This window comes from Lynx rufus, unplaced genomic scaffold (genome assembly GCF_022079265.1).
Source record: "Lynx rufus isolate CCGP_SWC_20201006 ecotype Redwood Valley unplaced genomic scaffold, mLynRuf1.p SCAF_7, whole genome shotgun sequence".
Taxonomy (NCBI): Eukaryota; Metazoa; Chordata; class Mammalia; order Carnivora; family Felidae; genus Lynx; species Lynx rufus.
The window spans coordinates 95,124,492-95,141,557 of NW_025814889.1; the positions used below are offsets into that span (position 1 = coordinate 95,124,492).

The following is a 17,066-nucleotide window of genomic DNA, read 5'->3' on the forward strand; positions in this document are numbered from 1 at the left end:
GGAAAGTGGGTGATGGGCACTGAGGAGGGCACCTGTTGGGATGAACACTGGGTATTGTATGGAAGCCAATTTGACAATAAATTATATTTAATATAAAAAATTAAAGGGCTATATCTGCAACCTTTTGTGAGGATGAGGCCTAGGTTAATGACCTTCCTGCCTCCTCTGTGATATACCCTGGGTGTCAGAGAATTGGTGGTAACCATTTTAGCGGGGAGAGCGGAATATACAAGAGCAAAAATGCACCGAACAGCAGTATGCACTCTAGAAACCACAAGGAGCTTGAGTCTGCAAAGCATAAAGTTGCAAGGAGAGGAGTGGCTACTACTAAAGCCAGAGAGGAAGGCACAGGCCAAGTCAAGGAAGGCCTTCTATAGTCCCTGAGGAGCCTGGGCTGCGTGTCGTGGATGGTGGGGAGTCACTGGTCAATTTCAGATGGTCCATGGTCATGGATTTTAGGTAAGTCACTCTGGAGGCAATGTGGAGGGAGGACTGGAGTGCCAGACAGAAGCACAGAGACCACACGGAGAACTTCTGGGCTTGGCTGAGATGAGACCTGAACTCCGGCAGGACAGTGATGTAGAGAAGGGCTGGCTCTCTAAGTTAGTAGAAATAAGAACACTTAGAGGGACTGATGACTTCCTGTCCAGGAGTGCAGGTGGAAAAGACAACGGGTCCTTCAGACTTAATAAAGTCGCATAGCTTTTACATGAATCTAGACGCTATTACTCTACCTCCAGTCCTCGGTGTCATGCTGCCCAGCAAAGTGTGTGCACAGCCTTGGGTGCTGAGGCCCCGGGAAGCTGCTGGGGGAGACTGGTCCAGGGAAATCCCAAAGGAGCCAGGAAGACTGCCTACTTCTTGGTTAATGATCCCTTTGTTGAGCTCTGCTCATTCCCTTCTAAGTACGCCACCTGTTTCCTGCTGGACCCCTGACCAGTGTATCCGTGTGACCTTTGCCCAAATGGAAGTGACGAATGAGCATTTTATCACACCTTTCTTGCCCGTGGCTGGGTTTGGGGGACATGGTAGCAGCAGCACATTTGAGGACCTTCCTGTCCTTCATTCTGTCTCACTCTTCAGGGCCTAGGTAATGCTTGCTTTCTTTGTCTTGCTGGCTGTGAACAGTGTTCCTGTTTTCTCTGCTCTCCCCAGACAGCTCAGCAGTCCCTGTGGCCTGGCCTTTACAGCCTCTAGTTGTTAGCATCCCTGTGAGTTGAGAGCTATCTTTTGGTCCCTGTGTCTTCTGCCTTATTTATGGATTCCTCTTTGTGGTTACTTCTCTTTCTTTATGGCTCTCATTCTGAGTTCACATGCCGGTTCCGCATGGGACAATTATTGGTGCTTTGAGCTAGGAATGTCCTGTAACCTGAAGAATTGTTTAGCAGCATGTTCTGAGGCCATAGAGGGAATAGACGTGTTTGAATTTCGAATAGGTGACTGTGCTATCACATTTAGTCTAAAATGCTGGGAGAGACATCAATATCAGGGCTAATGGATTAATGGGCCTTTTAGCAAGAGTCAATAGGGTAAGGGTGGAGGGAAGTGATTTGTAGCATATATGTGAGTCTGCAAAACTGAATTGAAAGTTGGAGGCCCCACACTGAATTTAATATAAGCCATGGAGCTTAGTCAACCTTTTCTTCAACCCCTGATACAGGAGAAAATGGTTGAGAGTACAGGCTTCAGAATTTACTCTGTCCATGGTTGAAATAAGGCTCTGACATTTGCTAGCTCTGTGACCTAGGGCAAGATACTTTCTTCGTGCCTCAGTTGCTTCATGTGTGGAATGGAAAAAGTTGTAGTCCCTCCCTTATTTAGTTTAGAAGTGATTGAGATAATGCAGGTAAGGGAGTTCGGAATACTACTTGGCACATAATAGTAAGAGTTGCTAACATTTGTTAGGTGCTTATTATGTGTTAAGGCTCAAAAAATATTACTCATTACTATTCCTCTTTGTCACACAGGGTCTGATAGAGTTTCTTCTCAAAGAGCTAGATCTGATTGATGAGAAACTGCAAAACAGCGAGGCTGCCCCATGCAGAACAGTGCGCTTCTGCATAACCCAGGGACTTGTTCAAACACACGTTGGCCCCACCCCGAGAGTTTCAGATTCAATAAGCCTGGGGGATAGGAGTCTGAGAGTTTGCATTTCTAACAAGGTCTCAGGTGATGTGTTGCAGCTGGTCTGGGTAGCAAACTTGGAGATAAACTGGCATAGAGATTAAGAGATCACATTTTGAAGCCAGAAGGATTCAAACTGGACACAGCTTTGGCACTGCGTGGCCTTGGACAAATTACCTTGTCTCTTTAAACTCCAGATTCCTTGTCTCCAATATAAGTCTAGTAGCTAGGGTGTGCAAAGAGTTAAATTAGATATAAATTATATATGTGTATGGCATTTAGCATAGACTTACTGATAATATGCCTTAGCTATTGTTCCTGTGCTTCTGCTTAATTTTGAGCAATGACTTGGTCCTCTCAGTGCCTCTACTTCCTTATCTCTGAAGTGGGAACATTGACTTATCTATAGTATATGGCAGGTGAAGGTACTCAGTAAGATAATAGCCTTAATGTCACAACCTTGAGTGACTATCCTAGCGATTAAACATGTAGTCCCCTTCTGTTACGCTTTATTTTATCTTAAATTTTTTAAATTTATTTTTTATTTTTTAAATTTTATTTAAATCCAAGCTAGTTAACATAAAGTATAATAATGGTTTCAGGAGTAGAATTTAGTGATTCATCACTTACTTATAACACCCAGTGCTCATCCCAACAAGTGCTATCCTTAATGCCCATCACCCATTTAGCCCATACCCTACTTGTCTCCTCTCCGGCAACCCTCGGTTTCATCTATGTACTTAAGAATATCTTATGGTTTGCCTCCCTCTCTGTTTTTATCCTATTTTTCCTTCCCTTCCCCTATGTTTATCTGTTTTGTTTCTTAAGTTCCACATATGAGTAAAATGATAGGATATTTATCTTTCTCTGACTGACTTCTTTCACTTAACATAATACATTCTAGTTCCATCCATGGTGTTGCAAATGGCAAGATTTCATTCTTTTATCTTTTTTCTTTTTTTAAATGTTTATTTTTGAGAGAGAGAGAGAGAGTGTGAGCAGGGGAGGGGCAGAGAGGGAGACGGAGACACAGAATCTGAAGCAGGTTCCAGGCTCCATGCTGTCAGCACAGAGCCCGACGCCGGGCTCGAACCCACAAGCTGTGAGATCATGACCTGAGCCGAAGTTGGACACTTACCTGATTGAGCCACTTAGGTGCCCCAAGATTTCATTCTTTTTGATCGACGAGTAGTATACCACATCTTTATCCTTTCATCCATCGACGGACATTTGGGCTCTTTCCATACTTTGGCTATTGTTAATAGTGCTGCTATAAACATTGGGGTGCATATGCCCCTTCGAATCAGCACTCCTGTATCCTTTGGATAAATACCTCGTTGTGCAATTGCTGGGTCATAGGGTAGCTCTATTTTTAATTTTTTGACGAACCTCCCTACTATTCTACAGAGTGGCTGCACCAGTTTGCATTCCCACCAGCAGTGCAAAAGTGTTCCCCTTTCTCTGTATCCTCACTAACATCTGTTGTTGCCTGAATTGTTAATTTTAGCCATTCTGACAGGTGTGAGGTGGTATCTCATTGTGGTTTTGATTTGTATTTGCCTGATGATGAGTGATGCTGAGCATCTTTTCATGTGTCTGTTAGCCATCTGGATGCCTTCTTTGAAAAAGTGTCTATTCATGTCTTCTGCCCATTTTTTCACTGGATTATTTGTTATTATTTTTAGGTGTTGAGTTTGATAAATTCTTTATAGATTTTGGATACTAACTCTTTATCCAATATGTCATTTGCAAATATCTTTTCCTATTCTGTCAGTTGCCTTTTAGTTTTGTTGTGTTGCACTTTAAATAGTACTTGGAATGTCTTCCTCTTAGGTTAAATTAGAAAATCCTCTGCTGTTACAACGGTCTAAGACTCCCAACATCTCTTCTAGATTCTCTCACCTTTGATTTTACTTCCTTGTTGACTTATGCCCACAGTTTTCCACCAAAGCAGATCATTCATTTTATTTCTCTTCTGTCCTCTTTTGCCTTTATTTATTGCTAATGTGTTATTCTTTGAAGGTAGACAGTTGTTTCCTTCTCCAAACATCTGATGTGAGGGGGGAAGGAACATCTGCTTGGGTGAAGACTGAGCCAGGGATCATTGGAAAGTTCTTTAGGAATAAAATATGGCTTAAAAATTTAATTTATATGTCTTACAAATGATATTGTTTGGTGAGGTTAGATTTGGGAATGTTCCCTGGCTTCTGAACTTTTCTCTACTTTTAATGCCTTTTGTTTTTGTAGCTGTATTGTCAGCTTTTTGGTTTTGGTTTCTGTTATTGTTATTTCTTACCTTAGCTCTTTGGCAAGCCCTAAGACACAGAATCTTCTTGGCCACCGACGGCTTGCAGCAGGATAGCAGAGACAAGAAACATATTATATTGCTAGCTCTTTCTTAAAGACTAAAATGCCACATTTCTTCCTGGCGTCAAGAACTCTGAGAGCAAAGAGAAAAGTAGTTTAATATTAAGATAATTTACACAAAGTTTCTTGCATCATTGTAGTAAACCTCTGAAAAAAAGGGGGCAAGCTTTACTCAGATCAACAAATTCTGAATAGTACAAGTTTCCTTTTGGGGATACTGGGTTGGGGAGATAGTAATCACAGCCTTTGGGATTGATTACCTCCTTTGGTAAAAAGGTGAATGTTACCTCCTATACAGAACCATCCCTGCATGGTTTTCTTTATTACTCAAACTTGAATTTTACTGGTTAATTTTCATCCTTCTATTATGAAAGCTTCTTTTATTGGCAACGTCGAAACCTTGCCAATTCTTTCAAAATCTAGCTGTCGTACCTCTTCTGGTTTTAGGTGGTTTGAATTAGTTTCAATAATGTTTTATAATAGTATTATGTTGGAAAATCATGTCTTCTCTTTTTCTATTCAATATCTCAACTTAAGATTGTGATGGCTTTGCTAAGGCATGACTCTAAAATACAGTCTGAGATGTGTTTTAACAAATGGATGTCTTCAGACATACAAGATATAAAAATAAGAGGAATAATCAGCCAAAATGTTGACAGTTCCATTGAAGTTTCTATCTCAGTGACGAAGGTGGCTGGAAACTGAGATTTCCTGTTTGTGTATATTTACATGTAAACAGGTCCTCCCCTGAGTGTTGGAGGAAGACAAGCTTCAATTCTAGTACTGTCCTGTTTTGCTGTATCACTTTTAATGTTTTTTTAAAAAATATTTATTTTTGAGAGAGAGAGAGAGAGCAAGCTAGGGAGGGGCAGAGAAAGACAGGGGTGTGTGGTGGGGGTGGGGGGACCGAGAATACCAAGCAGGCTCTGTGCTGACAGCAGAGAGCCCAACGCGGGGCTCAAACCCATGAACCATGAGACCATGACCTGAGCCAAAGTCAGACACTTAACCGACTGAGCCACCCAGGCGCCCTTTGCTGTATCACTTTTAAATTTGGCCCCTGGTTTCCTTCCTTGTCCATCCCTAAGGGATTTTCTAGCTCTAACATTTTATGATTGTGGAAGACATAACAACAAAATTACTCAGGGCTTAGTTCAAATTCTTTAAGAGCAAATTCCATCAAGCAAACAGCTACTTTAGGGGGAAAAAATCCAGCCTCCTAAGTCAAGTTATTTTATTAATTTGATTATTTGAATCCAGAAACTGTTGCTTTGAATTAATGGTTTTATATGTAAATGTATTCTTGCACATTTTAAAAAAATAAGGATTTCTGTGAGTTGTAGAAAAATGAAATACTGGATTTGTGAAGGACACTGATCTTTCAGCTGAAATAGGAAAAGGCAAAGGGCAAAATAATAATTCTGGAAATAGGCACAGCAGCCCTTTACCAAATGTCACACTGCCTGCTAATGTGTGAAGTGTGTCTGAAGGGCTCACGGTGATCCAGCTGGGGCAGGGCCTCTGAGAATACGCCAACACTGCTGGTCAGAGATGACATTTTGGTTACTAATGAACTACAGAACTGAAAACAAGAATTTAGTTGGAGACAGTCAACTAGAGAGTCTCTTGTAATGTACGTGATAACCTAGGTAACCAACTCAGCACTCACAGGAATAAAGGAGAGGACAACCATGCTCTTATGATAATGGCCTGGAAGATTTTTCTCATTTAAAAGCAGTCACACATGACCTTTCTCTTGAGCAGAAGGATGACAGAAATTGACAAATGAGAAATAGGTGAAGAGAAGACAGGACTCTTTGCTTCAACAAACAGCAGTTTTATTCTGGTACTAGTGAGAAAGTGTGTAAGGTACTAGGTAGATGTTTTTGACCAGTCGCAAATGTGAAAATATATCAAGCAAATACATAATTTAAATAGGAAGACTAATGAAGCTCTTTGTTCAAATAGAGTTGGTTAGAAACACACTATTGTGGGGAGGTGCAATAATATGAAAAAATACAATCAAATCTACTGCCATTTTAAATAACCATATTTGCAGAGAAAGAGTACATCATATTAAAAACATAAAAGTGCTCTTTGACAGAACATAATATTTTCAGTTGCTGAATTTATTTACATTGTTTCTGTAAGGTGCACGTCAATCAAGGAACAGCCAGATGAACCTCCATGGACAATAGTGTTATTAGACACTAACGCCCAAAGTGTGGGGCCAGGAGCAGTTTCCACTCAAGACATAATTTCTACAAGGTAGGAAGAGAGAAGAAATTAAAGACCTGATTCTTGTCTTTGTAGAATTTATATAAGCCTGAGTCCCACATGGAAGATCAGCGATCAGGGACTCTTCAGGGAAGCACATTGGTGCACCCGGTTGTCAGTGTGGTGGACAGTAGGAGATTTCACCAAGGCCTCTGCAGACTTTCCCACTGGCTTGCAGATGAAACTCTGTCCAACTGTTACTACAAACTCTTAAAGCCACAATCGCATACGTTCCTGTTGGGATACTTATCTGCTCACTCAGCTATTAAAATACAACATCTCAAACGTTAACAGAAAGCTTGCTGTTAGGGTGAAGATGGTATTTCCTAAAAGAAATTACTTAAGGCAGAAAACAGCCATAACTAACGTTTCTTGTGATGATTCTAGAAGGGGGACGTTACACCTGTGTGACATTGTTCAGTTTTAAAAACTTATTTTGGTAACTTATATAAGATCATTGGCATAGAGACTATAAAAATAATCTTTGGTGAAACTGTTAATAGATTCCTTTGTTTTCATTACATAAACCTCTATTAAGAGCATCCACTAACAATTTCCTTATTTCATGAATGTATCTGTATACATAACCTTTAAAAAAATAAAATGCCTTATTTTCATTGCATACATTTATTCCTAGGGAACCTCCCTACAAGTCAAGAGTATTCTTTTAGTCAGAAATATTTCCATTGCTAGAAGCATTTTTAGAACTGAACAGATTTTTGCTATTATCATGGCTGTATCAAATGTTACCCGGCATTTTAACGAAAATGGCCACTTTCAAAGGCATCATCCACTATAAGAATCTTAGGTAGTGTGTCTGAATTCCAAGCTCAGTTTAGTCAAACACCTGGTCAATTCACAAAACTAAATGAATCAATTCAGTTGCTTAATCAGCTAAATCATGTGGCTAATGAAGTCAAAGAGAGCCCCCAAAGGATAATACATCCTCATAGAAACATGACACTTTGAAAAAACAGTCTGGACACACAGAAAGGGTGCCATTTTCTCTTCCCGATGATGTCTGGTTAGATTCCCTTTTTTCAGATATTTCCCCTTCTTTGCATCATTTCACTTGCTTTTTGTAGTCATGGTTTACAGATTTTCCTCTGATATGAAAGTTCCTTTGAATACTTGATATGACTTGAAACCTCTGGTTAAAACTACTCAGAAACTTAACACGGCATGTAGGCTGATAATGGCCTTTCCACTGTGGCTCTTCAGGAATGAGGTGGGGTTGAGGGTTGCTCACAGCCACGTAGGGGAGGAACAGCCATTCCTTCTTGCCACTCTGTTTTGGCTGATCAATTACTTTCATTTCCTCAGTGAAATGGAACCTGCAAAGTCCTTGAACTACTTCCTCAAATAAGCAGCCTATTTTCTATTGTTTTTCAATGCCAGGTCAGGTTCGGTCTGGCTCACATGGGTGAACTAAAACTCTAGAACATCCCAGAGTTGGGGACCAGGTCCTGTTGTTTGCAGTCATACAGATCCAGCCAGTGTTGACCTCAGGATTCCAACCTCAAAACTCAGAAAGCTAATTGGGAATTTAGTAGATGGCCAGTAGTTTTCTTGCAAAAAATGAGGAGAGTGTTTAAGAAACTGATCCCGAGACACTAAGACAAGAGAATCAGAGTGTGAAGAATAACATGTGAGGTCTATTTTTGTATTGCTGGACATCTGCTTGGTGGTTTCATATTATTTTCACGTGTCATTTTGGGCTTTCCTCCAAGAGGTAATAACAAAATTAATTAAAGACCCTTCCAAATAAAACTGTCCCCAACGTGTCTGTGTGCCACGACCATTTTAGTATTTAAAAGTGAAACCATGGTCATTCTTCTATAATGTGGAGCCTGAAAAGACTATGAAATACCAGTGGTTTTAAGGAGATAAGATGAACAGAAAGTAAAATCACATTCAACTGGGAAAGCAAACATATTCAAAAAAGGAGAAGGGAACAAGTCGTGAGAAAGAGGGACTCAGAAGTGTTCAGGGATGGTGAATTAGGACAAATACGTGCAGGCCCAGGCAGGGAGATGAGCCTTTGAAAAGTCTGATTCAAGAGCTGAAAAATTGGCTGCTTTCCAGAGAGCAACAGAATGATAATATGAAATCGATTTAATGAGTAGAGATTAAAGGAGTTAATTATAAAGAACTTGAGTAAATAATTATTACGATGCAAGACGGGACTCTCTCAAGATTTGATAGCTCAAAAGCCCTTTGAAGATTGGGTGATTCAAGTGTAGCACACAGGTGCGAACAGAATGCCCACCACAACAGGAAATGGCGTGTTTACCAAGACAAAACCCATGATGGGATTAAATTAAAATACATCCAATTGAGCTGAATGTCAAGGAAACCTTTTTTCCCCACCCTGTCCTAAATTTAATAAACAGATCAAGTAGATAATGTATTTAGTCTTTGGTGGCGGCAGGAGGGAAGATAGCGAAATATTTGTTGCCAAGGAGATTTAAAATTAGGTGGAGGGTAGGAATAAATATTTCCTGGATTAGACTAAAAGAACATCCAGTTTCCCCTTGTCATGTCCATTTCCCTAACTGTGATTCCACCCCAGACACGCCAGGGTATGTGGACATTATTTACTGTTACAGATGTGTCCGTTGTTTATAGTTTTAATTCCTGGTTTGTGTAATTCATTGCTTTCTCTTCTAGATCCAGTGGTCTGCTATGGAGACTGCACTAGCCTTTTCCAGTGTGATCTGTGGGAGGCTGCCACTGCCTTGGACTGCTTATTTTACCGGCTCCCCAGAGCCCTCTTTCAAGCTTCATTGGAAATAGTAACAGCAACCCTAACTTTACTATTGTGATGCATTTTCTTTATTGAGTACAAATGTGTTGTTTCTAGGACAGTGCCTCGTAGGTTATATAGGCACTTACTAAAACTTTTCTGAATGAATGAAAGGCCAAAAATGAATTTCTCTTTCCATGTGTTAATGTACTTTGTGCCAGGCAACATTAGTATAAAAATCTGTTGTTTTTCTCTTGCTTTTTCTTTTTAATGCAGGGAAAGTTATTCCTAGTTGACCCTACCTCTCATAAATCTCTGACCTCTATTTTTTTCCTGGTGGTACATCTGCCACCCTTACCTATATATTGTTTCTTTTCATTTCTAGAAGATCCACCTAGTTCCCTGAGACAACCCAACACTGTTATTTCACAAGGGCATTGAGCACAATGAGACTGAAAACTTGGAATCCTTTTATTACTCTTTGCATCTATTCTTATAAACTTTTTCCCTGTTTTTATAAACTTCAAGTAGCCCTGGAAATTTTTCTGGCGTGTGTAGAAATGTACGTAACTACAAATAACTATTTTGGATATATTTAATGATTTTCACTTATACCCACTATATTATTTATGGGACTTTATGGTATGTAGCAAAAATACATACTTTGAAAAGAAATGTATTTTTTTCTGCAGTTGAAGCTGTGAGGTCAACAATTTTCATCTCAAATTCTGAGGTTTATTACAGAGAAATCTGTACGTGAGAAAAAGGGAAACATCCTGGCTCATTTCTCAAGTAGCCATAAGGATTCAGTACAGATACCTTTCACATTTTCCCTGGCAAGACCCTCAGAACTGGACACTGAGGAGGGCAATGCCTACTATCTAATTCACTGATATTTGTTATAGTCAAAATAGGTACAAATACTGAAAATAAATTTGGTAGGGTATGTAATGGCTTTCATATTAAATGCACCTTCCGGTGACTACTGATATTTTCACCTCAGTGACTTACTAAAAAAGTCTTTTGGAAGTTTTTACGTTAAGCACCACTGAGTTGTTTTGTTTTAAGTTTATTTATTTATGTTGAGAGAGAGAGGGGCGGGGGCAGAGAGAGAGAGGTGGAGAGACAGAATCCCAAGTAGGCTCCGTGCTGTCAGTGCAGAACCCACCGCGGGGCTTGAACTCACAAACCATGAGATCATGACATGCGCCGAAATCAACAGTCAGATGATTAACCAATTGATCCACCCAGGTGCCCCAGATTTTTGTTTTTGTAATGAACTGCATATGATGTTTGTGGACATTTCTATAAAGATGTTAATATCAGGTCCTTTGGTCAGAAATGTAATCTGCCACAACAATCTTCTTTTAGTGGGAAAACCAAATACGACTGGCATAATTTTGACTTTTCCAGGAGTGCAGCCCACTAGAAATGAGACAAGGATGACTGTGTGTACATCAACCAACACACTCATTACAGTATGGGTATGTATGTTCACACACCGAATGCAGTGAAATCATCTCCAGTCACTACAGATGGCACCTTGCATGTTGATTTTGTTTCCAGTCAGGGGTACAGGAGGCATCCTTGATGTAAGGAATTCATCCCTTCTGCTTGGATTGTTCTCTATCAGAACCCTCAATCCTGCAGCCCGGACTTCTCTGCAAGTTACACGGCCCCTGAACTGACCACTTTGGCTTGAACCTCTGGCAGAAGGAAGGGGAGAGATGAACTAGTTTAGCAATAACCACCGGCTTCAGCTTTCGTGCTTCCCCCCAGTTCTTCTTCTTCTTTTTTTTTTTTTTTTAACTGTTACATTTGTCCAAATAGCATTTGGATCATCTTTGGATCTCTACATTCCTAGAACAGCAATGCAGCAAAGCCAGGTGTCTTACACGCTTTCTCCAGCCCTGTCCTTTATCCTGACCAGTAAATATCAAAACAGGTCAAAACCATGGCCCATGGGATTGCCTCTGCAACCCCCTCCAGACATGTTTTACCAGGAGTCCTGTTATACAGGTTGAATTAGTTTATGGAGAACAATCCATGAACACTTTACTGTGGAAACATAGTATTATATAAAGCTTAATATTAAACATTATGAAAAAAATACATATTTACAGAAGAAACTACAAAATACAACTATGTACAATAATATCTGTTACCTTTAAATTACATAAATTCTTTAAAATTCTCCAGATTAATAAATTATACATAGCGACAACAGAAATAGCTGGAACCTCTGTAGGGCATGAAGCAAATTTTTTAAAAAATCACACAGTGCATAGTTTTTATCCAAGAGATCTTCAGATACATTCTCAATGCCTTGAATAGCCCGTGTCTGAAAGGAAGGACATTGTAATTAGAGATGCAGCAGGGTGTATCATAGTTGTTTGTTCCATTTATGAAGATTACAAATGAATGAGGCTGACAGAAATGACTAACGTTCAATATGGTTTAAAGTGAGACCATCCCTGGAGGGGTCAGCTCATCCCACTCAGAACCATAGATTACTAGAACTGGAAGAAACCAGTAATTCTAGTCCATCCTCTCTGATTTTACAGATGTAAAGTAACTAAGTTTACATCTGGTAAAGTAACTAACTCAGGGTTACACAGCTTGGCAATACCAGTTAGTTCCAGAGCTAGGACCTGAATTCTACTTTCAGACACCTGAAGCTAACTATACCACAGCTAGCTCTTTCGGGAGCACCCAAGATAACTCTTGAAAAAGACTCTCAAGCAAGTCATAATAAGACAAAGGAAGTTCCAAGATCCCCCAGAGCTCCCTCCATCCCAGAGCTTCTTAAAGAATGTGACATGCAAAAACCTTAATTTACTATACAGATAAATTAGGGGGTGATTATTTATAATACAAGAGTATTAACTGACTGACAAAGGACTCCTTTAAATAGCAGCTCTCTCATGTTTTTGTGCTTCACAGATTATTAACTATTTAACATAGTGGCTAGGTGGGTGGGTACAAGGGGTGCAGAGAACTTACAAAAATTGAGGATCAGTTAGAAATGGAGATGAAATAACTGAAATAATGCTTAAAGAATGATCTGATTTATAGATGGACATGGGTCCATGTGGCAAGGAACTGAGACCTATACCAATAGCCGTGTGAGTGCACCATCTTGAAATGGATCCTCCACCCCAGTTGAGTCTTCAGATGACTGCAGCCCCTGGCCACCAACTTGACTACAGCATCATGAATGACCCTGGGCCAAAACCACCCAGCTAAGCTCCTCCCAAATTCCTGATCTACAGAAACTGTTAGATAATAAATGTTGAATTAAACTGCTAAATTTTAGGGGCGCCTGGGTGGCGCAGTCGGTTAAGCGTCTGACTTCAGCCAGGTCACGATCTCGCGGTCCGTGAGTTCGAGCCCCGCGTCAGGCTCTGAGCTGATGGCTCGGAGCCTGGAGCCTGTTTCCAATTCTGTGTCTCCCTCTCTCTCTGCCCCTCCCCCGTTCATGCTCTGTCTCTCTCTCTGTCCCAAAAATAAATAAAAAAAAAAAACGTTGAAAGAAGAAAAAAAAAAATTTATAAACTGCTAAATTTTAGGGTAATTTGTTAGGCAGTAATAGATAACTAATACAGTGTAACTTCAAATTAGCCTCTGTGATACATTAGGTCTAAATGATATCAAGTAATTAGTGTCTGACCTAAGCAGTGCCTTATAAAGTTTATATATTCTTTCACTAAAATTTTTGTTTAAAAAATCGTTACATGCTTATTCTAGAAAATGTACATGAAACGGAAGAAAAATTGTATTTTATTGCTGTGAGAAATTTGTCTACTATTGTGGTATATTTCTTACCAGTCTTTTCTCCCCCACTTCCCATGTGTTGTTTTTGTTTGTTTTGCATTCTGCTTTTCTTTTTTAACTCAACATATTTATAATAATATCCATGTTATTATAATAACCTCCAAGATATCATTTTTAATGACTGCATTGTATTCTATTAAGTGCACCATGGTGTACTTAGTTCTCCATTGTAAAACATTTGGGTTTTTTTTTCACTTAAACTTTTAGCTATAAAAATTGTAATGCATAAGACTTTTTCAGTACTAGGTGACAAGACGAGAACATATTAAGGACTTTGACACATATGGCCAAATTCTTCTTCAAAGGGACTTTTGATCTGAACCCTCAGTTGTGATTTCAAAGCATCTTCCCCAGCAAAGAGCCTTACTGCTTAGAAAAGAAATGTTAAGCAGAATCCTTAAGAGAGGGCATCCAAGGCCAGATAGGAAGAGATACCCCATGCAGTTGGTGCTCAGTGGTGGGAGTCTCCTCCCCACTCTGCCTCTCCTCCCTGTTGCTACTCGCTAAGGGTCTTTGGGTGGAAGGAGAAAGGGCTGGTGCACTTTGGAAGAGCTTTTGGTTATTAATGGTGTCCAGAGGCATCATATCTTGATAGGTGAACTTGTAAGTTAATGAAGTAAGGTCCTACCTCTGTGATACTCGGGATTCACATTTTCGTAGATTGGAAACAAGGGGTTTTCTTGTTCACTCCGTAGCTTCCTTGCTCTGAGGACATCTCTTATGCACTGATGTAGGTATAAGTACTGACACTATGAAAAAGTAGAAAATGTGTCAGAGGAAGGCAAGTTCTGAAGCAAAAGAAAGACAAGAGACTCTCATAAAGCATCGAGAGTGATGGGATTCTATATGGTTAGCAAAAATTTCTTGATCATTTCACTAACAGTCTCTAGTGCATAGAAGAGTGACTGCTTTCTATTAGCACTAAAAAGAGAATAATGGTAATGAGGAGAGACGGTGGTGTTTATTCATTCTCTTTTTATGTGCATGCATATTTATAGAGTATATTCTATGAGTGCCTGGGATTATGTCTGGCACATAGTTGGTCCTCTACAAATATTAAATAGTTGACTGAATGCTAAACACTGTGCTCTGCATTTTATATAAATTACTTCATTTGATTATTTTGACAACCTCATGAAGTAGATATAAGCATCCATAAGAAAGGAGACTCAGAGAAGTTAAGTAACTTCTTACATGGCCAAGAAATGGGACTTTAGAATTTGATCCTAGGGCTTATATTCATGTTCTTTTCACTAGAGCAGTTTTCTTAAGTGACTTCTAATTTCACTGTATTATTTTTTTTCAAATCTTTATTTATTTTGGGAGAGCACAAGTAAGGGAGGGGCAGAGAGAGGGGGACAGAGGACCTGAAGCTGTCTCTGTGCTGACCAGCTGACAGCAGTGAGCCTGATGTGGGGCTTGAACTCATGAGCCATGAGATCATGACCTGAGCTGAAGTCGGGCACTCAACTGACTGAGCCACCCGGGCACCCCTAATTTCATTGCATTATTCAATGAGAAAATCACTTCACTGTATACTCTTTTGTTCTCTTTCTTTAGGGAGGACAGTGAGAAAAAGAAGGTAGGTGTATACAATAGACCCCACTGGACCATCAGTGTTTTGACGGCAAGGTCAGGGTCTTATCTATCTCGGTTCTCTCAGCATCTCAGCTGGCACAAGGAAGAATCTTGAAGATGTTGGCTGATGACAGAGAACTTCAAAGGTTTACACGGTGAGAACAGACTCACCTCTGTCAACTCTCTGGTAACTACTTTTGAAATAGAAACAAAGATAGAAGAGTCAGTGTTTTGGTGACCCTAAAAACATACAAAACCTCCACTGAACACACAGGCTTAGACACAGGCAGCTAAACATGTGCATTGGGCTTCCTTCCTCACTACCTACAGAGCTGTCTAGCAAGGAAATGTCCGTGTAACCTCCGTGCTTGGCCTTGGGCTCCCTTAATGACATAGCAACTCCTCAGAGGGAGAGGACGCTAGAATGCTCAGAAACCCTATTTATTTGTTATGAGTATTTTATGCCACGTTGATCTTGAAAATTTGAGGAGGGAGCTGTCCTGAAAATCATTGTTAGTATAGGCAGTTTCTTTTTGCCATCATTAAGACAATCTACCAAATTATAGATTGACATTTCCTGTTTCTTCCCAACCAAACCATGATTCATACTTTCAACTGTACTGGGATATTAAATTACTTTGGGACCTTAAAATTCAGCTGTGAATGAATTCTATTACATCTATGGTATGCCTTACTAATAAATTCTTCAACAATGACCCACTATGGGCTTTGAAACCAGTTAATATTCATTAATTTGCCTTGCCTTAAATATAAATTCTTTTCCCAATGGAACGTCCTTTTGAAAATGATTACCACTAAAACCTTCAGACTGTTAATGTGCCTCCCACTTTATTCTTAATGGAAAAATACAGTTTAATATATGAACCTTGGATCTTAAAAGATAATTTTTGGCTCTGCCTAGCTAACTTATGAAGCCTCGATTCCATTCAATTTCACCAATAGTTGTAGTACTAGATAGTATTTATAGAATAATAGCCTTTCACGGTCCCTGAGTTCGCAGTTTAGCAGAAGGGCAGATATGTGAACAAATACCTATAAGGTTATAAATGTGAGATAGAATTGTGTGTAACACTTCACACATAAGAAGAAACCCTCAGGTTCACTTTTGGGGGAGAGAAGTATCAACCTAAGGGAAAGGTAAAAATTTGAGCAAATAAGTAGGACCTTCCAAGTGTCATAAATAATATGACAGTGCACATATGTATTCTAGAAGCTGTGAGCAGTCTAGGGTAGCTAAAATGTAGGGTGCATGGGTCATGGGAAACCCCAAGGACAATCCCCCAAATGGGCACTGAGATGCTTATTCCTACAACATCCCACTATTTCCTCCTTAGGGGAAGCAGATGAGTTTAACAGACTGTGCCTATCACCTATCGTTCTTTAACAAGTTATTGCTTCATCTGAGTGTCTCTCTGGGAGTCAGGCTGCAAATTTCCCCAGGCTAAAGAAGAAGGGACACATCTGAAAATCTCCTGTTTGATTCCTCTTTGTTTAGAAATCCTTGCTCTTTGATCTATTTATTAAAATCTGTGAAGACCTGCAATCCCTTGGTATCCCAAATAAGGTGAAATAAAATTAAAGTTGCCTATCCCCAAGAACCCAGAAAAGTAATAAAAGGGGTCTGAAAGCCTTTCCTTCTTTGCTTCCCTTGGCTCAGCTGTGGTTCACACCCCTCTGCACTCACTCTTGGTACTGAGTGAGCCATACCAGTGCCAAGGCCAGGGCTTCTGAGACTAGAAAAAGCCCACTGTGGGCAAGGAGTTAAAACAAGACAGATATTATCTGAATATTGTTTGGGATTTCATCTGACAGTGGGAAGAAAAGAAGAGAGAGAGAAAATTTCTCTTACTATAATGTTTATTTCATTATAATCAAAAGAATCAGAGTTGATTCTGACCCAGGAAGGGGAGCCTTCCTGAATTTTGGCAGACCCTAAAACAATGGGTTATGCTGTGGTATGAAACAGGAGAAGTAAGTAGAGCCCAGTTATGAAGAGGCCTGTAGACAAGGACAAATGCACTTCATTTGAAAGCAATGGAGAGCTTGCCAAGATTTTTATGCAGGAGCTGACATAGCTAGCAAAAGTACTGTGTTGGTGGCAGTGGTGACAAAGAGCTGT

At 39.9% G+C, this 17,066-nt stretch overlaps 1 protein-coding gene and 1 long non-coding RNA gene across 2 annotated transcripts in view; one reads left to right on the plus strand and one right to left on the minus strand.

Annotated features, from left to right (window-relative positions):
- The first annotated feature begins 374 nt into the window (after positions 1–374).
- On the plus strand, positions 375–9,700 carry LOC124502484 (uncharacterized). The gene is made up of 3 exons (XR_006959916.1): positions 375–459; positions 6,643–6,759; positions 9,439–9,700. It is a non-coding gene; the product is annotated as an uncharacterized LOC124502484 (long non-coding RNA).
- Positions 9,701–11,832: 2,132 nt separating this feature from the next.
- Positions 11,833–17,066, minus strand: part of PTPRB (protein tyrosine phosphatase receptor type B) — a 113,390-nt gene continuing 108,156 nt past the window's right edge. Inside the window, exons 33-34 of the mRNA XM_047066242.1 lie at positions 13,977–14,097; positions 11,833–11,855 (exon numbers count right to left, since the gene is read on the minus strand). Coding sequence (XP_046922198.1) covers positions 11,833–11,855; positions 13,977–14,097 — 144 coding nt within the window. The remainder of the gene's footprint in view (positions 11,856–13,976; positions 14,098–17,066) is intronic.